The sequence below is a fragment of the Apostichopus japonicus genome, chromosome 17 (assembly GCF_037975245.1).
Source record: "Apostichopus japonicus isolate 1M-3 chromosome 17, ASM3797524v1, whole genome shotgun sequence".
Classification (NCBI taxonomy): Eukaryota; Metazoa; Echinodermata; class Holothuroidea; order Aspidochirotida; family Stichopodidae; genus Apostichopus; species Apostichopus japonicus.
This window is the reverse complement of record NC_092577.1, coordinates 28172981-28196897: the sequence shown is the minus strand read 5'-3', so window position 1 is coordinate 28196897 and position 23917 is coordinate 28172981. Positions and strand designations below refer to the sequence as shown.

General features: G+C 38.7%; 3 protein-coding genes across 7 annotated transcripts in view; 1 reads left to right on the top strand and 2 right to left on the bottom strand.

Moving 5' to 3' along the window:
* LOC139984498 (uncharacterized) overlaps positions 1-1184 on the top strand; it is a 6891-nt gene extending 5707 nt beyond the window's left edge. Inside the window, exon 3 of the mRNA XM_071998412.1 lies at positions 580-1184. Within this exon, the coding sequence (XP_071854513.1) occupies positions 580-1184 (605 nt within the window). The remainder of the gene's footprint in view (positions 1-579) is intronic.
* LOC139984494 (uncharacterized) overlaps positions 1-17453 on the bottom strand; it is a 26809-nt gene extending 9356 nt beyond the window's left edge. Inside the window, exons 1-5 of one of the 3 annotated variants that reach the window (XM_071998406.1) lie at positions 17097-17438; positions 16383-16445; positions 15525-15652; positions 13177-13244; positions 6731-7271 (exon numbers count right to left, since the gene is read on the bottom strand). In XM_071998406.1, the coding sequence (XP_071854507.1) occupies positions 7060-7271; positions 13177-13244; positions 15525-15652; positions 16383-16445; positions 17097-17189 (564 nt within the window). In that variant the 5' untranslated portion in view covers positions 17190-17438 and the 3' untranslated portion in view covers positions 6731-7059. Of the gene's footprint in view, positions 1-6730; positions 7272-9943; positions 11466-13176; positions 13245-15524; positions 15653-16382; positions 16446-17096 lie in introns of those variants that run through there. The other 2 variants (XM_071998407.1, XM_071998408.1) reach the window with 2 other exon arrangements.
* A 2699-nt stretch (positions 17454-20152) lies between these two features.
* LOC139984750 (uncharacterized) overlaps positions 20153-23917 on the bottom strand; it is a 28050-nt gene continuing 24285 nt past the window's right edge. For all 3 annotated transcript variants that reach the window (XM_071998781.1, XM_071998782.1, XM_071998783.1), the window contains exon 6: positions 20153-23875. In XM_071998781.1, the coding sequence (XP_071854882.1) occupies positions 22182-23875 (1694 nt within the window). In that variant the 3' untranslated portion in view covers positions 20153-22181. The remainder of the gene's footprint in view (positions 23876-23917) is intronic.

Below are 23917 nucleotides of genomic sequence, written 5' to 3'. Positions count from 1 at the left end.
ATGGACAATGGTGACCGGTTAATAATTTAAAAGTAGGCTACACGACGATATAAACGTAGGCCTGTATACGATGATAATATTTGTATATGAATAGTTTAAACATTAACATAATCCGTCTAATTTCTCGTAAATTAATTACATTTCTCGCGTGTGAATTTGTAATATCAGGGTGTATCTTTGTATCACCATCGTCACTGAGTTGAGAACCGTTTTGGCGCTCTATAGAATCCATATCTTGTGTTATAATCAAAACTTGGCTTAGTCCGAAAGAAGTTCATTATCAAATGAGACTAAAAGAACTTGAGTAACAACACAACTGTGCCGCCTTTCATTGAGGAACACTAAATAAATATCCCACTTTGCATCAGTGACTTAAGCAAGAAACCATATAATGGAAAATATGTTCCAATTTCGTATCGCAGCGTTATATACAAAGTGACTGAAACAGCACAGCTGATCTGGTGGTACCCAGCTTATGATTTTTCATGATTTAAAAATTGCAAAGCTCACACCGTCTTTCTTTAAAGTTTCTTTAATTTCATTATGACATTTCTTATATATGTTTTCTTTTTCTTGCAGGCGTTTTAATTGTTCACCAAGTACCTGCTAACGATCAGAGACAACTATCATCACCACACGAAACCGGTGAATTATACGGTACATCAGTTCCGCGAAAAGAACCACGTTACAAGAAACGACTGGAGACCCCTTCTATTGGCAGTACGCTTCCCAACAGATACCGCACGAATGAAAAGAAAACCAGACGTCTCATTAAGGTTGACGATGACAATCTAAGCTGGGATGGTTCAGTGAGCTCCGGCATAGCTAGCCCCGATGGGGCGAGATCACCAGTTTTCCCACAAGATTTATCTCCAACCAGTGATAACTTTACGCTCAGAAGAGGTTATTACAACCCGTCCTCGCCTACAAGACGATCGTCAGGTGAATATTCTCCAGGAAGATCGAGTGACGACATCTTCAATCTAGGCGATCGAGAGCAATATCCAGACTATTCAAGGACGATACTCAACACATCGAGATCTTACGATATGAATGAAGGCCATGATGACGGTGGGATGGACCTTCATCCTGCGAGGGAAGACTATCCAGGCTACCCTAACACTACTCAAAACCCAATGATGGAGAAACCGATGTTCGAAGAAGGGTCGATGGAACTCTGGTGACAGCACGATGGGTGACACGGAAGACCATTCCACCACCGCAGGTCCCTTTGGACAGAAGAACACGGAACGCCCCCAGATGATACAAGAGTATCTACACTCGGTGGGACGAGACACTATGGTACGTAACAAACATGTTGCGAGCGACAACAAAAACCTGTATCTAAAATCGAAGATGAACACTAACAGCAACCGAGGAGGAAACGTTCGCTATAAATCGAGATCGGTCCAGGATTTTAATGTGGCAGACACGCCAAGAAACGACACATTTAAAGCACGGTCCATGTACGACTTGGACGACGATGAAGCGAGTACCTTATCTAGACCACGCGATCTCTTTGGGACAGTAGCGAAAATTAGCCGCTTCAGACCGTCACTATGGTCACCAGGGTGGGGCAATCAGGGTTGAGAAGACGATCGCCACTTGGCGGAGCGCTATTTGTTAAGAGATTGTGAACTTGGAAGGATAAGCAAGGTTACACTCTTGAAACGACCTAGTCATTTTTCCGACCAGAAAGTCTAGTCAAAATAGTTTTAACTAGAAAAGGGTCGGCTTGATTAGATATTCTCGTTACGGTAACTCTGATCTAGTTAATTTAACCAGTTTCGGATCATATCAGCTAACAAGTGACAAGGTATACCCGTAGTTACAGCTGAGTTTGCGCATTGCCTGTGGAATTCAGACGTTTGTCTTTGACATTCTTTGCGGCTCGCAACCACTGCTCTAGACTACTATAGAGAAACTGAATAAACCACATGCGTTAGGCTATGTCTATACTGGTCTTAAAAGGAAATACAGTCGCTGTTCAAACTATACTTGCATCGTGATTAATGTTGATGGTATCAGACATTGACAAAAGAATGAAACAAATCGTGTGTTAGGTTATATAAAGTTATGCAGGTTAAACTAATATTTGTTAAAGAGTGTTTATTAAACTATCTTGCGCTTAGACCTAATTTGTAGTCTAACTATGCATTATAATACCTACTTGACGTCTTAACGTCTACAAAATGTTCTGTACTAGGCCCTATCATCAGAACAGAACAGACCCCTTACACGGGATCCGGCTTTCAAAGAACCCATGACGACACCACCTACTTTAAATATCATCAGGTCCTTCCATTAAGGTTCATGCCACTACGCAAATCAGTCGGGCAATATCATAATCACACCCAAAGCACCCTCCCCCACCCCCACTCCCCACCACCACCACACATATACATTTTAAAACCATGTGCATGCCACTGGTGGAGATTTCAAATTGATCGTGTAAGGTTGCATCGCAGCCCTAGCAATAGCTCATCTTTTTGCGACAGATATAGCAGACACTTGCGTGAAATGATGTGTTTTTCACTTCTGGTGATATTACATTCTTCGGAGCATGCATTCGGTATTATACTTATGATGTATTTTCAAAAGCACGCAAAACCGATTGGGCTGCAGTTGGGTTATCATTGCAGCTATACCAAGAGCATCCCTAAATATAACAACGGATAAGAATGAGCGAGAGGAGATGACCGGACTTGACCCAAGCAGGTCATTTATATCAACGATAATCATATTTATATTAACCATCGTGTTTATAAGACATGTCCTCGCTTGATTAGCCAACCAGCTGGCTAAATACGAATTGAAATTGCAGTCGATATAGAACGCATCGAGCTATGTCAAACGTCAGTGGTAACTATAAGGACTTTAATTAAGTTGTTTATGTTTAGAAAAAGTCATAGTTTTGAACAGTATTCTTGATTAATTGCATTGTGACTGATTCTTGGAAGGAAACAACACACACACAGTACGGAAGATTTACCGTTGTATCGTCAACGCCCAAATTTGGGACTTAAAAAGTTCTTGAAATTGTATATATATATATAATCTATTTTACAGTAATCATTAGGGGTAAACTTTTATCGACAAGGTACCACGATGCCTATTAAGTAGTATAGCTTTGAAGATGTTATCATCCAATGTCGAATTCAAGGTTAGAGTAAACTCGTTCGTTTTGTCTCTTTATTTTATCTCTTCTTTTTCTTTGTTTTATTCGTGCTTTGCATAACTTCAAATTCATCATTTATATTGAATTAAAGTGTACATGTATAGTATCTATATATAAATTTAAATTATATTTGTTATATTTGCATCGATGAATACATTTGAAGTTTCCATAGATCGATCACAAACTTCTTATCATTAGTAACCAGGCGAAGTAAAAACAATGCGGGCGGGAGAGGAAAGGAGTGGTGGTAGGAGGTGGTGGTGAAATTTCCACAATATTGTAATAACCACCGCATTCAAGACGGAACTTTCATTGACACGTAAAAGTCACTTTTTTTTTGTCTTTATTAGTAATTAATTCGACAATTAATTAGACAATAATTAGGGTTAAGTAAATCTCATCAGAGGGGTAGTAGGGTGTTTCTGATTGGTATATGTACACTGTTATTGGCTGGGAGTGGATGCCAAGGAGCAAGGACGGTCAAGGGGGAGAGCGCTGTGTAATCCCTTCGCCCCCTCCCCCACCACCCTCCCCCACTTAACACTGAACCATGATTTATCTTTCTAAGTTTTCATTATCATCGGTGCTCGTTGTAGAACGGGCCATTTGACTGGTTACTGTTGTGGAGTTCGCGATAATGTCTTTTCCTTCCCTTTTTTTTTTGGCGTGTGGGGCAAACAATTCTTTGAGTGATGATACCTTGGTATAATTTATAAGGAGTAAAATACCATTTTATAGAAATGTTCAACACACATAACTACTTATGACGATAATAGTGTTTATTGTTTAAACAAACTGTTAAATATGTAGAGATCATTAATATACAGTAGACGACTTGTAATAGGCCCGAGAGATTAATAAAATGTAACTTTTATGACTCATACTTTCTTTGTTCGCTTGCTTGTTTGTTCTTCGTTTGGTTGCTTGTTTGAGCATAAATGTCTAGTGGAAAACAGGTGTTATGTATACAGTGGAATCACGACATTCCTTACCTTTAGACATACAATCAGTGTCCATAGCCTAGTTGGTTAACAAAAGCATATAAATAAGCTATGACTCATAATTGATAAATATGGAGTACTGTATATTAGAATGTGTATTGGAATTTTCGGTCAGCAATACTTGGCAGTGGAATGAAAAGTACAAACTGTAACATTATGAAAGTGTGACTATAGATAATTACTAGTGGTACTGATAGAATTAGTACCGAAATAACCATGAATATACAGAAGGTGGATTAAGGAACATATGAGAACGGACAAGTTACATATATTATTGTGAAACTGAGATTTTTTTTGTTTTTATGGTTAAGTGTTGGTCGGTGATATGAGACTTATAACGAATTCTTACCGTTAACGTTTTGTGAAGGATTTTTTAGTTAGAAGTAAATCAAATACATAACAGGTTCTTGCCGGGAGGTCTATATAGGAAGATTAAAAAGTTCTGCAAAATTAGCACACATTTCTTTTTCGTGATTTATTCAAAAGTATGCTGAAACTCTCCTTTTGGCGCGCCATAGAATTCCGCATCCTGTGACAAAACTAACACTTGTCTCAGTCCGAAAGAATTTATCAAATGAGACAAAAAATTTCTTGACCAATAACACAACTGTTTTGATCAATACCACGATGATCAATACCACGATCAATACCACTATTATTGATCCATTCTCCGACTGTCTGAAGAAAATCCCACTTTGCGGGAAAGTACCGATTACGCAAGAAACCCTGTGTTGACAATATGTTCCAATTTCGTATCTACAAGTAGTGACGGGGTCATCACAATTGATCTGAGTGTATTTGTGTTTATATATATATATATATATATATATATATATATATATATATATATATATATATGAACATGAAGAGACCATGTAAAGAGTACTTTCAACGCCGGCCCTGATGCTTTCGAGTAGGCTAGGTTTATAATTGGTTAATATACAAGAAAGAAACAAGTATAACGAACTCAAGACAAAGAATAAGGAGACAAAACCCAAAGAAGACTCCGCGATGTCAAAATAATTGTTTAAATGTTATATATTTGTTTTACTGAAGTTGGCTTAAAGCAGCTGGTTGCGTACCCATTAAACATTACGTAACTGTATTCCACCCACAAACAGAATCATTATATGTCTGTTTTCACTAGACAAGCAAAACAATGAACACCAAAAGACCAAAAAATGAAGAAAAGAAGAAAGAATCTGTCTAAAATCCCGGGATTTTTGAAGATAGGCTGGGATTATAAAGAAGTGAATAAATCTTTTGAAGCTATATTGCATAATACTACAATTTTATTGTTCAATAATCACGAGAATTGATAAAGGTCACTTCAAATTAAGGTCGAATCAAATAATTCTCAGTAAATGTTTTTTTTTTTTTTTTGTTATTCCATCCGAGGCTCAATTTCTATAAGGCAAGAGAAAGCTAAACAAACTTGTTCGAGTCTTTTCAATACAACTTTGCAGAAATTCGTGACTCGAGTTATCCTTCAATGCGTCTTCCAAACAAGTTAGTGAAAAATACTTCCAAAACAAGTAGCCTAAGAGAAAAACTCACAAAAAGAAAGAGAAAATACTTCAAAAATGTAAATGATAATATAGAGCCAGTGTATATCGGTGGTTCGAAGTATATGCGTCCAGTGTACAGTCATTGACGCCAGTTTACGATATTGATCATCTGCGTGTCAGCAGTTACAATATTAGCTCGGCCGGGCTTTGCATTGAAACTTATATACAGGCAATGGCGTCGAGAGCCAGCTCTGGGCCCAGGGACAATTATGTAATCTGGCCCACCTTTCTGAAGTCCCCATTTTACCCTAAGTATGTATTATGAAAATGATAATATATTAGTCTTTATCACTTATTTCCTCGGTTCCTAAAGTGACACCCGGCTTTACGCACACCTTTCCCCTCCCCAACCTCGGATAGACAAAATTTTATTTAGACAAATTTTGTAAACGTATTGTAAATATTCAAAACAGCATGAAGGGAGGTCTGTGAACAGTCAACCCCACCCCACCCACCCCCCTGCACCCCTGCCCCACCCCATCCCCGCACGCCCTTTCCACCCATTCTGAAAGTTAATACTAACCATGGTTAAGTTAAGTAAATACGGAATATAATTAATAAACCCTTTACATTTGATCATTCATTCAAATATCAAATAGGCCTACTTCATGTAGCTGAAGGAGAGAATTCGATTTATCTTCTCCAACTTCCATGAAGACATGAAGAAGATGAACAAAAAACTGTTAAATGAAGTACTTTGCCGTGATTTTACGCAAAAATAAGGATTTTTCAAGAAAACATATCAAGCTATAATGTACCCAATTTCAGCGTATTGTTATGTATTGCTTACGTTATATAAGTGTACATTGTAGTATAGGCCTTACAAATGGCTAGAAGAAACCAAGATTAAAAACTAATGATAATTGACCCCCCCCCCCCACACCCAAAAAAAAAAAAAACAGAATTTAGTAAAGAGGTTCGAAATTTCGACAAATTTGTATATTTTTTTGTCTTATAGACTATCATAACATCTTGACGTATAATGCCTACGATTACACATAGTAAAATTTACGCGTAATGCAGAAAATCGACAATTTAATCATTCTCGCCCAAAATGTCCATATTATCGTAACTTGTCAACTCGACAAATATCGTATTTTTGTCGTGATGTCGTGTTATTTACTAACACGCTAATTCTACAACTGGTACGTCCCTTCAGGCTCACCATTGACTTTGTGGTTGGAGAAGCGTAAACTAAAAAGCAAATGGTAAACGTCAAAAGCAAATAAATTGGAGAGGGAAAAAAATATTTTGAAGAGGAAGGATGGGAGTTTTAAGTGATTCCGATCCTTATACGAAGTCACCGACGACATTACTTCTTTTTCTCCTTTTCTGGCTCCTTGAACATCTTTACGGTCATGGAATAGATAATGTAGAAAATAATAGACGGGATCATCACGATTTTAAAGAGAAACTTGTAGTCGAGATCTGGTTCGTCCTGTGACGTCGGTTTGTCTTCCATGCCGAGGTCTGCCAAGTCGAGTGCTCTTATCAATTCAACATCAAATTTCAGAGTAGCGCCCCCTATTAAACAAAACCGTTAGGAAGGCGAGAAATATAACGTAATGGTAACAGGGGGAGTTTAAGAAAGCAAAATATATTTGTATTAATCAGTAGGTTTGTAAAATCATTAAGATTTTCGTGATTATTTTAAAGTTAAGCCTTTAGTTTACCATTTCGATTCGACCATGTCCCAGTGTAGCCTACAGAGCAGTTCATAAAGGGTTGTGGACGCATACAAGTTACAACAGAAATCAGATGCGCCATAATTTCGCAAAATGGCGAATCTGGACATCAAAATTATGTGAGGCTTACAATCTTACATCCAGTGATGTAACAACGAATAAATGGGGAGGGACGGTAGAACCCCCTCTCCCATCTCCCCTCCCCCCCCCCCCCCACATTAGAACTTTTGTCTCCCGCAAAGCTGCACTTAAGCAACTCCAATTACCTTCAAAATGCGTAAAGATCTACATTTTCTATTTTCATTGGTTGATGAGGAACGGGAGGGTTAAGGACTGGCTAGTGGCGAGCGAAAATGAGGGGTGGAGCGGGGGGAGGTAACTTACAATCGTAAGTCGGGGAAATTTAGAACTCCGTGGGTTAAGAGCTACCAACAACCTCCCCCCGCCCCGCCCCCAACCACATGGGAGTCTTCTTCAGTGATGATGCCAGGGTTGCACCCCTCCTTTTTAAAATACTTCAGTCTAATTGTTTTCTTGGGGAGGACCCACTTCATGGTAGTCAGCCTCATAACACCAGGATCCTTAATTTGCCTCTGGCCATTCCATAAAGGGTCATGCCCTTACCAAAATCAGTTTGGGTATTTTTTAATTTGGTCCCACTACCCTTGAAATCCTGTGTATGCCACTGGGATGGACTGAGAGGAAGAAACCATATTCAGGGTTAGGAGACCACCCGGTAATAAAATTGATTTGCAGGGTATCATGCGGACTTGGGTAACAGGGAAAAAACAATCACATAAAGGTGAAACATAAATTTCTAATATAGCTATATTGCTCTTTATCAAGGCACTTATTTCAATACAAAAGCATCTTTAGTTGGGAAGCATATTACAGATTGAATATTCATATTGTAAAGCATGATTGTCATTGCTGACGTCACATCGAGGAATACTGAGTATTAATTAGTTTCAAAGATGCTGTTGCCATGCTGCTCCATGGCTGCACAAATCATTTCTTGGAAAAACACGGTTTATGTACAGACTTTTAACAAGGTGGGATAATGTAAACAAATGACGTCACCCCACCAACCCTCTCGGAAACAAATGACATCACCCCACCCCTCCCACCCTCTCGAAAACACACAAAGTAACCCCTTCCACCCTCTTGAAAAACAAATGACGTTACCCCACCCCCTCCACCCTCTTAATGTTTATTTGGGCAAGTACAAATACATTACCATATAACATCTCAACATGTTAAATATTATCAATATCGCCCAGAAATATGCTAGGAAAATAAAATAATTGTCACACATATACTCACACATATAACATCACCGGGCAGGCCTATAAATCTCACAAATTTTGCCAACTGCTATTAAAAAATGCAAGTGCGTTCAAAAATCCACTGGCTAATATGAAGTTCTCACTGACCCTTCCCTGAATTACAAAACACATCATTTGCTGAAAAGGCTTCTGAGAGTAGAACAATATTATTTGTGTATAATTAGCAGTAACACAGGGCCTATGCTAGGTAACGAAATCATGCCAATGTTTTGACTGAAGATTGTTAATTGACTAATCGTATGTTTAAGATACTAATTTCTACTGGCAGAAGTAAAAGTGTCAGAGGGTCTTCTTTCTTCTTGTTTTTGCAATTTCTTTTCTTTATAAATTTTTGGTTTGTTTTTATGATCCCCACTTTGAATACCAGGGAATTAGAGTTTGAAAGTTAAGCTACTGACAGGTACAAAGACAATGATGCATATAAAAATATATACATATACATATCTATATATATATATAGATATAGATATATATATTTAGATATATAGATATATATATATATGTATATATATAGATATTAATATATATATATGTATATATATATATTTATATATATATATATATATTTATATACATATATATACATATATATATATATATACATATATATATATGTATATAGATAGTACCAAATACATAAACCATAAAAACTGTATGAGCGCATATTACATACTTAACATAAAATACAGATGCATTCATAGCTTTTGTGGACACTTTTGATCGCAATCATGATGAGGGTCTTTAGAGGTTACCTTACATAACAAGAATACAGCCAGTGGTGACACCAAATGTTTACTAGGGGGTTAGGGCAAATCAAATAAAGTTCACAGCACAGGCAAATTTTAAGGGACGGAGAAGGTTCAGCTTTGTTTTACCAGCACCAACTGGACTAAAAAGCATCCTCCTCTCCCCGCCCTCCCTCTCCCCCCCCCCACCCATTTGATGCCACCACTAAATACAAAAAAACTGATTCTGGGTGGACAATGATATTTATGGGTAAAGTTCTAAACAAATAAATGGTAAACCAAACACCTGCAAAATATTTATATGAAAAAAAAAATATGAAATTGACGGAATAGAGAATGAGTCGAACGGAATGTAAAATTGGAAAACTGCTTGATGAAAAAGATAAAAAAAATTGCAAGTAATAAAATGATAGTATCTGATTTAACTCTTACAGTAGAAGCTGGTTAGTAAATTGAAAATCTATCAGGCAGTTATTTTTACTAAATAAGCGACCAGGAATGTGGAAGAAGCCTGCAAGGGCATATGGATTAAAACTTCCATGTTGGGTGGCTTGCAATTCAACATTTTCACTCAAAATATGGAATCTGTTTAATTTAGAAAGTCATTTCAGACGGGAAAACCGTAGATTGCTCTTGTATGAAAAACCCACCTTACTATGAACCGATCCGGGATCAAACCGACGGAACAACCCGATTTCTAAGCCTCACTGCTTCAAATACCATCACCTATATCCACTCGGCCACAGCACCCATGAATGACATAAAAGCAAGAGTGTCCACCAGGAAAAGCAAAATTTTTAACCTATTTGAGCTCTCTGGGTCATACTTTGACCCACTTTGAGTAAACATTTTCAATAAAAAAATTCATAATAAGCTGAGTTTCCTGTATCCTACAGCAGAGTTTCACAAACTAGAAGTGAAATATATCTTCTTCTTTTATCTTTGATTTTTTTTGGTTTGGTTGTGCAGACAAAAATTTCAAATTTGCTGTCAAAGTTTTTTTTTTCATTCAATAAAAATGCAAAGTATGGGCACAATAAACAACTTCCACTCAAAGCTACATGCAAATTGTGAGCATTTGCATTTGGGATACTTTCCATTGCTTGAACTTTGTTTAACTACTTTTCAAAACTGTTTGCAGAAGGGCACTTTTTTTTTAATCCAATTGTGATAATCAGCTACCTATCATTTCAAGTTCAAGACAAGATTCATTTAGGCTAGCTGGATTGGTTATAACCCATAAGTCTGTGTATATCATCCGCAAATATATATATTAATACAAATCTGTTAACCCAACCGCATGTTTGCGACCGATGTGTTCCATTAAAAAATTGTACAAGTTTTCTTTTGCACATTAAAGTTGGCTAATATAAAGCAGGTTTATCCCCATTTGTCTCAATTAAACATTTTCTATAATTGTATTTCATTTTGTGAATGCCTCTCCAAACACACTTGATTTCTCTTTTAATATCGAAAAATTATTTCACTTACACAATTTTGAAATATATAAAATAAAATGTACAACTATTTCCCTGGACAAAAGACAACAAAATATCTTTCCAAATCAAAAATATTCTATGAGAAAGTAAAAAGAGAAAAAAAAATATTGCTTTGCATCGTTGTTAATGTTAACTTTACAAAAAAAAAAAAAGGAAACCAAAACCAAAGACTAAAAAATTAGAATCTAGTTTTAATTCTGGCAAATAAAAAAAAAATGGTTAAGGGTTTCTCATCTTTTCCTTGATTTCCTTCTCGAGTCCTTCAGCTGTTTGGCCGTCGGTGCGTTGGCGGCTTTCTGCCACAGCAGGTAAACCACGTAAGCGATGATCATTGGTACGGCGATGAACGGTATCAGCTTTTGAAAGTCGAATGGAACCGATGGCAGAGGGCTGCCTGTCTGTACTGAGACCAGCTCGGTTTCAAATAAGAGTGTTGCGCCCCCTATTGGTAGAATGATACCAGATGGAATGTGAAGCGGGAAAATGAAAAATGATGAAAAACGGCGAAAAAGAAGGAAATGAATCCCTCCACCGATGGTAGCAAAAATATTCTAGCTTTATGCATCTGATTAAAATGTCCTAGGCCTCAGGATTTTTTCTCCAAATTTTCTCTTCCGGGTAACGGCTAAATCGGAAGTATTTGACAATGATAGGTATGTTTTGTAACTATTTAAAACAGAAGTAGACACAATGGGACTAAAATGATGTCTTTATTTATTCAAATATACACATTTTTTAAAAGCCAAGGCCACTGATAAATGTCTCTATACCGGTTACAACACCACCAGTTACAACACCACCAGTTACAACACTGGTACCAGTTACAACACCACCATTTACAACACCACCAGTTACAACACTGGTACCAGTTACAACACTGGTACCAGTTACCACACTGGTACCAGTTACAACACCACCAGTTACAACACTGGTACCAGTTACAACACCACCATTTACAACACCACCAGTTACAACACTGGTACCAGTTACAACACTGGTACCAGTTACCACACTGGTACCGGTTACAACACCACCAGTTACAACACCACCAGTTACAACACCACCAGTTACAACACTGGTACCAGTTACAACACCACCATTTACAACACCACCAGTTACAACACTGGTACCAGTTACAACACTGGTACCAGTTACCACACTGGTACCAGTTACAACACCACCAGTTACAAGTCGAATTCAAACCACATTCCTCCTAAATCAAAAGCCAACGTCCACTAGCAGACAACGTGCGGTGTTTTACCTTACTACCTGTCTGCTAACTTTGTGCACTGTGTTATTTTTATGTAGCTGAACTCTATATGTGTCCTGCCCTTAAAACTCCTGACTTGGTTGCTCAAATTGAACCTCCCTTGACTGGCGATACCATCCCTTACTTCAAGAAATTGATATAAACAGTGGGTGGTCTGTGTTGTTGTCACGGTAGGTGCATCTTTCAAAGCTTTACCTTCCTCGTATTTATCATTTTGTATAAAAATCCTTAAAATGCTTTCATTTTTCTAAAACTGTTTCCTTAGTTGTCAATGTTCTCTGTACAATGCATTTTGACAACATGCAGCTTTTTGGAGAAACGTAACATTTTCTCTGTGGATTAAATGAGTTAACATATATATGTTAAAGAAAATCAGAACTGTTTTCAGCCGAAACGATGTGACGACGTAATTCACTCTGCTGATCAGCTGATGCGGCCTGATCACAAAATATCACCACCAAATTTTGAAAAAGAAAATTCTTGGCCATAAAAAATGCTATGATCATGTGGTTTAAGTCTTGAAAAATGCAGAAAACTTTGGAGCAAACAACTTCAGGTACCAGAACATGTCCCTTAGTTATATGTCTGCTCTGTGTGCAGAATCAAGGAACTGTAGTCCCCCTGCTATTGATCATGTACAAAAAAGTATGTAGCTAAGTATGTAAAATAAACATCCGGTGAAAATATACAAATAAGAAAATAATAATAGAAATGGATAAATGAACTGAAATTGAATAAAATCTATGTATATGATCTGGTTTGCTGATGCCTCCTTTCTTAATAATGATAATTTATGACAAATGACCGGAACAGGAAGTAGGTTACAAAGCAAAACATGAAACCAAAAACAAAACAAGAAAAAAACATACAAGTTTATTCTTACCCGGGATGGGCCCTGTACCCTTTTCGCCATAACCAAGATGAGGGGGTATGGTCAGTTTTCTCTTCTCACTGGAAAACAAAAGATTAAGAAGGAAAAAAAGAAGAGAGAAAAAAAATCAGAAATTATACAAACTGGAAGGACCGTGAGTACAGACAATACTTTTTAGAATCCCCAGTGTGGTAGATTGACAGGACCAAGAAAAACATAGTTTATGATGAACTGTTTTTCTCTGACAATTTTCGGGCAATGTCACTGTGTAGGGAAAGTTTGAGGCCACATAGATTATCCCTTGTGTGGGGTGGATGTTTACTTTGCAAAGGACATACTATGCTGTTGGTATTTGCTGTGGTTTTACTTGAATCAATAAGTGTTCGCTGTAAGTTGAACCGTCAATACTAGACCATTGAGTTGGCAAATGTTATTATTGACTAAACACAGTGTTTAATACTTTTTAACAGAATTTTAATTTTAATTCAAACATCTAGTCGTAGTCAAGATGTCAGCACAATGTGGTTTTTCTTTTACTTTTTGGACAAAGTCCTAAACTTTCACTGAACTACTGTAGCTTTGACCAGTGCAGGAATGCAAGGTCAAAACCAGGACTAGTGAACACATTCATAAGTGTCTTTCTATGGCCTTGTGTGAGGTGGATGTTTACTTTGCAAAGGACATACTACTGTATGATGAACATTGGTATTTGCTCTGTGGTTTTATTTGAATCAATAAGTGTTCGCTGTATAAGTGTCTTTCTATGGCAGCTGTACGCACATAGTTAAGTCCACGACCTAGAATTTTTCCGTGAGGACTTAGCCACGACCCATCAAATGCCACCTATCACAATCGATAAACATTCTAAATGCATGAAAGCTAGCTTATGGACATGCTGTTAACCAAAAAAAAAAATAGCTTAATCTATCTCTGCTGGCAAGCTCCATAAAATCCAACAAAAAAACAGTTATTACATTTTCCAACATCAGAAGAAAACCGGTGACCCATCAAAACTTTGTTGCTACCCACTTAATTATATATCATTCAGGGATGTGCCCATTTCGAGTTTTGAAGGTGCTCAGATGCCCAATGCTGGCACTTGTGTAGCTTTTTAAGCCCAAACACAAGTACTAGTTTTGCTAACAATTGACATTTTTAAATTATGTTATTTTAGTGAAATATGTTTCGTACCTGGTAAAAGTTATTAGTTTGTTTCAAAGAGATTTAACAAGGGACCGATTGAGAGCCATACGTAATGTTTCTCGCATGCCTAACTGATGCATTATTAGTCTGTATGATTTTGGCATTGGCTAGGCCCAATTTAAATGAATATATTGTTAGAAATGTCGGGATTTTAGATGAACAAAGTGCTGGGCGGGATTCACGATTTTTAAGACAGTGCTGGGCGGTAATTTTTAGTGCTGGGCGGGGCCGCCCAGCGTGGGCACATCCCTGAGCATTGTTTAGGGGATATCCAAGATCACATATTCAATTACATGTGCAATTACATGTTATGTATATATTGATAGACAGGGAATTTTGTGTAGCAGTTTTGAAGGCCGTGGACATTCCCTTACAAAATACTCTGGTTCCTGTGTACAAAAACTGCTATACAATTTTACATTTGTTATAGCAATTTGCCCATTTTGTATAGCATTTTGCATAACACTTTGCAATGTGATATAAAATTATTCCCTGATAAAGAAATTTCCCATATTAGTTAGAGCCTGCAGGCGTATGCAACCTGCGCCCGCAGGCCATGCGTGGCTCCCTCTTCTGCGGCTTGCTTAGCAATATCAAATTTGCCGTATCTCCAGCTCTTTGACTTCTTATTTGACCACAGTTTGGAGTGGACGTTGTCTAGTCTAGATGGCTATCATCATAAAAAGCCACCATATTTCACGTAATGTGGGTGTTCTCGACGGTGTACCTACAGTAACGGTATAGGAATAAGGTGGTCGTAGCAATGCAAACTGGAAGCACTTGTGAAGCACAAACTTCTGCCAGTCATAAGCACCTAATAAAATCCTGAATAAACCAATGTGAGGGTCATCTTTTCTTACCCCACTGGCGTTCACAAAACCATTAGAAGTACTAATATTTAAAGAATAGAAAGTAGCCTACCTTGGGTAATAAACAAAGTACTGTACAGTACCCTACAAGTAGGACTACCACATCCAAAATTTTCCTTTGTCATTTCAAGTGAGCTGCTTACAGGATGCCACTTGTAGCCTTTGCAAGCTACACTAAATAATGGTGACATGGGGGGAGGCAGGTGGTGGTGGGATATTTGTTTTTTGATCCCCAACACTAATTGTCTAAATATCTCATGATGCAATCTGAAACCGGGTTTTTCTTACCCGACACACATTCCCAGAATTCCTTGCTCCCAGCCCTGTATGACTTTTCCGCTGCCGAGAGGAAACTGAATCGGTTCTCGACCTTCCGCTCTGGAGGAATCAAAGACCGAGCCATCTTCAAGGGTTCCCTATATGAAAGCAAAAAACGAAATTAATAGCAAGCTCTTTAACTGCCCGGACGAAAGGAAAGGGGTTGGGTGAGGAGGAGGAGGAGGGGGCCAAAATGCTTGGTGATCCACATGTCTAACTAACATGCCATGGATGCCAGGGCTTAATTTAGCTAGAAGCAGGATGTTTCAGGTCTAATTCTCTCCCTGACATGTTTAAAGGGTGTGAAGACTCGCGCAAAAAGAAACGTTTAATGCCGGTAATCTGACCTAGTTTCGAATGAGGTGTTACAGAAGTGTAAGAAACCACAATCGATCCCAGAAAATACACATACACAGCTTGCTACCATCGGTAATTAGACACTAGTGTACAGTCAGTACATACAGCTGCGGTCGATACCCACAGCACAGTGTACAAACAATACAGCGATGGACATCTCAGGTCCAGCTAAAGTAACAAGGTATCACGTGTCATTACTGTACTAGTCTGCATTTTGTAGTGACATGAAGAAAACCTCACTTGCAAGCAACGGAAAGTTGACTTTTTCAGATGGCCGCACACGGTTTTGGACGAGTCTTCAATGCCTTTAAAATTTGTGTTCCAGGAGAGGAGTGAACAGATAGCGAGACCCTATTTTAATTTTAACTTTTAATTGAAAGTTTTCAAGCAGACAAATTCAGTATCTTCTGAATCCGATTTTCTCTGTCACTTTACTCAAAATATCACAGACATCTGTAAATAATTAATCACCGTGTAGTGGACTTCCACAATATCTCCATTCTGTGCTGTGCGGGAACAATCTTCTGGTTTGAACTGAAAATAGGAAGAAGCATGGAAAATTGAATGAAGTTTTAATACGTCTTAGAAAATCTGAATGAGCGATAGAGATGGTTACAAATTGGCAAATGGGCTTTTTAAGTTACAAAAGAATGTAAGAAGATGGAAATACAATGTTTAACTTGACATGACCGATTTGAATTAGGCCTAGGCCTAGCATAGTATTGAAAAGTAGTTTCTAACATTGGGCCAATTTTGAAGCAGAAAATTATATATAAAATTTGAGAAAAAGAAAACTGATTTGTCAGAGTGCATCTATGACCACACGCCAGTTTGCTGCACATTCATTTTGGTATAAAAAGTGTCTAAGTAAGATACCTATCATTGTGACAAATGCAGTCATTGTTAATGTAGTCCTACAGTAGAAATCCTATTACAAGCCAGTTAGGGAGTTAGGCCTAGCTAGTGAGTAGGGGTCGTAGTTTCTACCACAGTTAAGTTTCCGCCATTACTTGGGCGGAAAGTAACTTTCTCAGATTTACCCTTTTCACGCAGTTTATAAGTTACTTCAAAACTGACACTAAAATAGATTGAAACTTCCACTTTCTTTCATATATTGTATGTTAATATGAGGTTGAACCTTAGCATAGCCTAACTTAGATAATTTTGCATGAAGTGTCAACTAACCTCGGTCACGATTTTCAGCTTCCCTTTCTTAGCTGAAACACCTGATAAAACAATTACAGCAAAGAACACGGTAAAGAGGCAATTGACCTTCATGGTATGATCTGAAAAGTATATGGTATTTCAGAAAACAAAAGGCGTTAAACGGACGGAAGTTAGGCCTAGAATAGTTTCAACAACATCTGTCGGTCCTGAAAGTATCCAGCTGTTCGGGCTATCTAATTAAGCCCAAGTCAGTATTGCATTACAGTACTATATTACTTGGAATAGCTAACGAGTTCGCACCACGGTACTATGATTATCATTATGTATACCACCAGCATGTGCAGAAAAGATTTGAATAAGATATGATCAGAGCCCGTATGGATATGTTGTTACACGTGTGCCCATCATAGCATAACATTTTGTTTTGTAACGTATATTGGGTACAAAGGAAGTTCTTACTTATAGTATGGTATTATAAATACTGCCTACTAGACTAAAGTAGGCTTTAGCGTAGATGAAAAGCGCCGAAACACATCAGAGACACACAATCTGGACATAAATCATCAAACTTTATCAATTCTTTCCAAAAAGAATCTACTATTTATGTCAAAAAATCGCTAACTGTGCACTGCTAGGAGCATTTTCACCTCTATTTTAGGCCTTACATTCATATCTTATTTACCTTACTCTAAGAAATATCAGCCGAAATAGCTCAGTTGGGAGAGCGTCAGACTGAAGATCTGAAGGTCCCTGGTTCAATACTCCGGAGGGCTCGCATGAGTCCTGAATTTTCCCGGGTTTCGGCAGTGCTCTTTTCTTTCGGGTTTTAGTTCATATTTAGCAGGAACGGTATTGGAATTTCCTTTTTATTATCTAGAGGGGAGTCGCATGAGTCCTGAAGTTTCTCGGGTTTCGGCAGTGCTTTTTTTCTTTTCGGGTTTGGCATATTTTCTATTGTCATTGGGGTGGGGGGGGGGGTAGGTGTTAATTAAATGTACACATATATTGTCCTCTCTGGACAACCATACTCTTGCTCATTATAGTCAAAACTGTCCAGACCATATTAAAGTTAATATGTAAGTTCGATTTGTGTCGATTTTCCTTCTTTTTCCTACTTATTTATAGCCTCAAATAAACCTTATGCCAATATGCACCAATTTGAAGTGTACAATTTTTACTGAGGGCACCAGACACCCCCATCCCTCTCCGTACATGAGAGTAGGTTTCAATGACCCCAGGGCTACACTCCTCCTTTTCTAAAATCCATGATTTTCGCCTCTTGCCTTTCAAAGAAGGTTCAGCTCTTACTTTTGAATCATCGGGTGAAATGTGGCCCTCCCCCCCCCCCCCCCATTCCTTTGAAATCCTTCGTATTCCATCGGTCTCTAAAATTATAATTGGCCCGTGGAAGAGAAGGCAGTTTAACATTAAATTGAGCAATCTGTTGTTTATTTGGCACATTTTGAGCTACATAGATCGATATGCGTTCACTTGGCATTATTTTCATTCCAACGGTATCACTGTTGTGTTTGTAATTGACACGTGCTGGCACTCAACTGAAAAATTCTCGTACATCCATTTTGACGCCGACCATTTTTATCTTCTATTTTGGAGGGTTATGTCGGTGTGGCCTCGTGCTTCCGTACCATATGCAGGGGCGTATCCAGGATTTTCTAACCCGGGGGCGCGAATTACTATCTAAGCGGAGCGCCACCATCAGTTGGCGCGCAGCGTACAAGAAAATTTCTGGTTTTGAAACCCCCCAGATCACCGGAAATGGCACTTCTCGGGCTTGAAACTGACCAACCAGATGTACACTTTTGCCTGAGAATCAAGTATTTCCCAATAGTTTTTTCCCCATCCATAACCTTTTTAAAGATTGTCACCAGTCACACATCATGTTCGACCTCATCGCATCTCCTTTGGATCATTGCTTTTGTAGGTGATTTTACGTCGCGACCCACAATACCCGACAGCCCCACTTTTGAAAGTTTTAAACCCATTATCATTGTTCATAATTTGAAATTCACATTTCTCGTGAATAAACTCACTTCAAAACATACCGTTGCAAAAAATTTCATCTATGGACAACCAATATAGAAAAAAACCTCATTGAACCCCTAACATACCGGTCAAAATTGCAAGAGTAGAGGGAAGTATGATGAAGAATGTTGGTCAGGAAATTTTCGAAAACTTTCGCACGCCCCTTCCGAAATCCTCGATCCGTCACTGGCTACCCTGTGTATGTAAAAGGGATCAGCACTGTAATGATGTCACTGTTCCCCTTTCTCTTCCCGGTGTCTTGGCGTTTTTTTTTTTCTTTTACTCCCTCCTTTTTTCCTTTTTCTCTCTTTCTTCTTTTTCTTTTCCCTTCCTTCCTCTTCTCCTCTTCGTTTTTCCTCTTTTATCCTCTTTTTTTTTCTCTCCTCTTTTCTTACCCGTGTGCGCGCCCGAACGCCCCCCCCCCCCTGCATGGATACGCGCCTGATATGGGAGAAGGGACGTGGATTCACTTCTCGGCAGGGCAAAGTATAAGGTGGGTTTTAAGTCAAGAGAATTCACTTCCAACATACCGAAGTCTTTGTCATTTTGTCACTAACTGATATCTTCCTGTTTTGCACAAATTAGTAGAGCAAACAAATTCAGTTTTAAGTATTTCCTTCTCTTGTTCGCCAATTTTAAAGCTGCGAAATCAGGTTAACCTCAACAAACTATCAAAATTCTGGTATACTCGTAAAAAAAAACAATTTTCCACACCCTCGCCAGGAAATATCGATAGGAAATGATCTTGTTTGAGTAAGATCTATGTGTAGGGAGTTTTTTCTTTCGTTCATGGATATGCACTTTCTGTAGGAAATATCCTTATATATCCTAACTGTGAGAGTAAAGATACAGATATCCACATAGGTGACCTTCGCTCAAATTGTTCGCTCAACTGTTCGACATTGCGAATTGTATATGCAAAGTAACAATGTTTCTTTTTGTTCATGGGAACGCAAATTTCATCCGATATGTCTGTGAATTTATGCCATATATGTATACAATATGATAAATAAGGTGGTGAGAAGATGTCATTCAATTACATTAAAATGGTTTTATTTATTAAAATATCATCGTTTTCAAATATTAAATACCATGCGAGAAAGTAAGAGCACTCTGAAATAGGTTTCTTCCCCAAAGTGCAATGTAAAAGCGCATCAAACATTCGATGTACAACTTATATTTGTGTAGAATATTTCTCAGAAGTAAATTTAAAGATTTGAGAATAAAAAGTCAACCTAAAGCCGGAAAATAAAAGAATGAATTTCTAATAATTTTTATAAAGGTCACGTTTAAGAATATGAAATAATAATGATACATTCACAGAGGATTTTTACAGATGACAACGCAACTACAATCGAATTTACCAGTATATATAAAACAAAATTTGAATATAATATACCTAAATAAGTGTCCAAGACTTCAACTGTGAAGAACTGATAAACATCAGCAATTTGCTTTGGTTGACAAAAACAATTACCAAACTTAGCCAGGTATTAAGCCCACTGAAAATAAGATTGGCATTTGTGACAGTAAATATTCCGTAAAATATCTTCCGGTATTCATGTACAGATTCAGGAGAGAGAGAGAGCGGGATGTACATCCCGGTAATTCAGCCCCCCCCCCCCGCTCCCTTTCCCCCACAATATGTAAAAGTAGAATATAAGCTATATATTTTCTTCACTTATTTATTACAACCGTGTGTGACCTTAGTTATATAGCCTACATTTACCACAGAATGTACAATTTGGGAGGGGGAAAATCTGGTGGGACACCGATACCCACCCCCTCCCCTCCAAGGGAGTCGCCGTCAAGGCCACTTCTAATTTAAATCCTGAATCCCCCCCCCCCTGGTATTATTCGAAATAAGATTTACATTGTCGCTATGAAGGTACCCCACCCCCTGCACCCACAGAACTTTCTTTCGTTAGATGCGGAATTCTGTCTCCCGGACACCTCTTCATGTTGACGTTAATACAAGTTAACGTGTCAAATTAACCACAATGTTAAGAGATACTAAGATCAGAAACCTTCCCGGGAAAATCATGGAATTACAGTATTGTAAAAGGCACTTGTAACTTTCTAGTACGTTAAACTAGTACGTTAAAATAGTAGGTACTACTACTAGTACGTTAAAAGTTGTAAAAAAGTGAATGCCCTGGATCCGTTAAAATATTTTTCAACTTTTTGCTACAAAACTGCTGCTAATATACATTACCCACGAACTCTTGACCATAAATGCTAAATATTATTTGTAATTTATTGAATATTTACAATTAATAATTATGAATATAATTTTTCTATAATGAAATAAGGCACATTATAAAACATCTATTTTTTCTATCTCTCTCTTTCTCAATTGATTTGGAAAAGTTTATGAAATATTCTATGGCATGTAATCGTAGTACAAATCTTCATACCTTGCTCAACTTGTATCACTGTAACAAACAACATCGGGAGGAAATGTCTTATCAAAACTTCCCTTTATATGAAATAACAATCGACTCTTCACTCATTTTCAAATATGGAAAATACGTAAAAAAAAATTACAAAGAAATCCTCCTTGCGCAAGTCTGTAAGGTGAGCTACTTTTCGACATTGCGTCAGATCTATTCCGTTTCCCACAATAATTGCTCAAAGAAAATATATATATATACAAATCAATTAAGCCGTTTTAATTATTAACATGTATGTTTTTATCTGCAAAATCCATGTTTCGTCTCTGATATATGTATGACACACAGACAAAACACAAGCACGGCTGTTCATTCAACACAGAAGCCAGTCAGTATGCATGAACTCTACGGCTTCGTTGTCTATAACTTCCATGTTGTTACTTTGCATGATCCATCTCTGATATTCTCCTGCAATATGCCAATTTATTTTCAACTCATTTTATCCTCCTTTGTCTTATAGCTTAGGTCTTGGTCAAGTGCTTTCCAGTAATCTGTTTGTTACGATTGACTACATTCTAAGTATCCACTATATTGCTGATGTATACTTACAGAGTACATCGCCTTGTATACTCTCACGGAAATGTAAACCAAACAAGTCTTGGTGAGTTTAGTTGTCATTAGGTCTCCAGCCGCCAACAAACTTTTTCAGTTTCGTTGCATTCAATCCTGACATTCCAAGATCTTTCTCAAGGATATCCAATTCAAGGTCCACTAACATTGCACCATCAATACTTTCGTCACGAAACTTTTCAACGTATTTGTCCAACTTCAACAACTTTAGGCAATCTCCTACTTGTGCCAGGCTGAGCCCACTTAAATCCTGTGGCACCTCTCTATATGAAGTGATAGAACTTTTAAGGCTATTCCTCTGCGCGGAAACGGGTCCCTTTCCGTTCGATACAACGCCATTAGGCCTAGATCGTATAGGCGGAGGAACGCTGTTCGAAATCACTCGTCTTTGTAACTTCATAGCGAGTTCATCTTCCATTGTATTGTTATTAACTTTAGAAGTTTTCCTGTTTTGAATGATACTGTCAATTTTACTTTCACTTGAGTCAATTGAAACTTTTGAGAGGCGTGATGATAGTTCATCCGTAAAGTTATTAGTCGAGCTTGGTGGAGCCGGTTGCGAAATCCTTCTTTCATCAGCAGGTTTAAGAGTCGATGCTCTTGCCGCAATAGAATCAGCAAGACTGCCACCTGGCGCTGGCATTGAAGAAATACCAGATGGAGGGGGAGGGGGAGGTGGTGGCGGGGGAGCCCCAGGACGCAATGGAGTTTTGGGGACACCGGGACCTGGAGGAGGAGGAGGTGGGGGAGGACCGCCACCACTTGCAGGTGGCGGTGGCGGTGGCGGTGGTGGCGGAGGTCCGCCAGATGCTGGAGTTGGTGGAGGGGGAGCACTAACATTTCCCGGTGCTGGAGGAGGCGGAGGAACCCCTACCTTAGGAGGTGGGGGAGGTGGTGGCCCACCACCACTAGGAGGGGGTGGAGGAGGAGGAGGAGGAGGAGGTGGTGGACCTCCACCTGTTGACATAGCTTTAAATTGTGGAGCTGGAGCCGGAGGAGCGGCAGGAGGTGAAGGTGGCACTGGCGGCCCTGATCTGATGGGACCATTATGCGAACTGATAGAGGATCGTCTGTCCATATCACCAGGGAGATTTGGAATCGTGTTCACTGGTGGTGGTGGAGGCGGTTGCTTTGGTAAACTCCTGCTTCTTGAACTACTGAGACTGTTCTCTGAGCTTGTGTCGTCGTCTCGTCCGTAATTCCCGCTATCATGAGACTCCAAGCTGCCTCCGTAATCTGGGAATGGATAATTACTTTGTTGTTGGCCAGTCCGCAGCACATGGTAGTCATGGTCTCCACTGTCGGATGCCGGGCGTCCTCCATTGCGTGGAACGGATGGGTTATAAACTGGTTTTGCAACATTTGATTCGGGGTTTCCTGGGGTTCCTATGTGCAACGATGGGTGATGATCAGGCCTGTGACCATCCTGTGACCATCTATCTGGCGACCGAGACCTTGGATGATGTGAGTCTGTCATATCAGGTGATTGTCTCTGAATCGGAGGCCTGCCACTCCCTAAAAGATTCTGCTCGGATGTGGCCCTTTTCATTTTGAGGATACCTTGAGGAGTTCTATCATCGTAACCTCTGTTTGGTCCCAATGTGTTAGCCCCAGCCATAGACCGCTTCATACGTGATGACGTCACCAGCAATGACCCAACCGGAGAAATCTGATCAAACTGCTCTTGCGAATTCGCCTTTTCTAACTTCTTGTCCGTGAAATACGTTATATCTGGTGGAACGAAAAGACAAAAGCAGAGCTTTGATTAGTTAT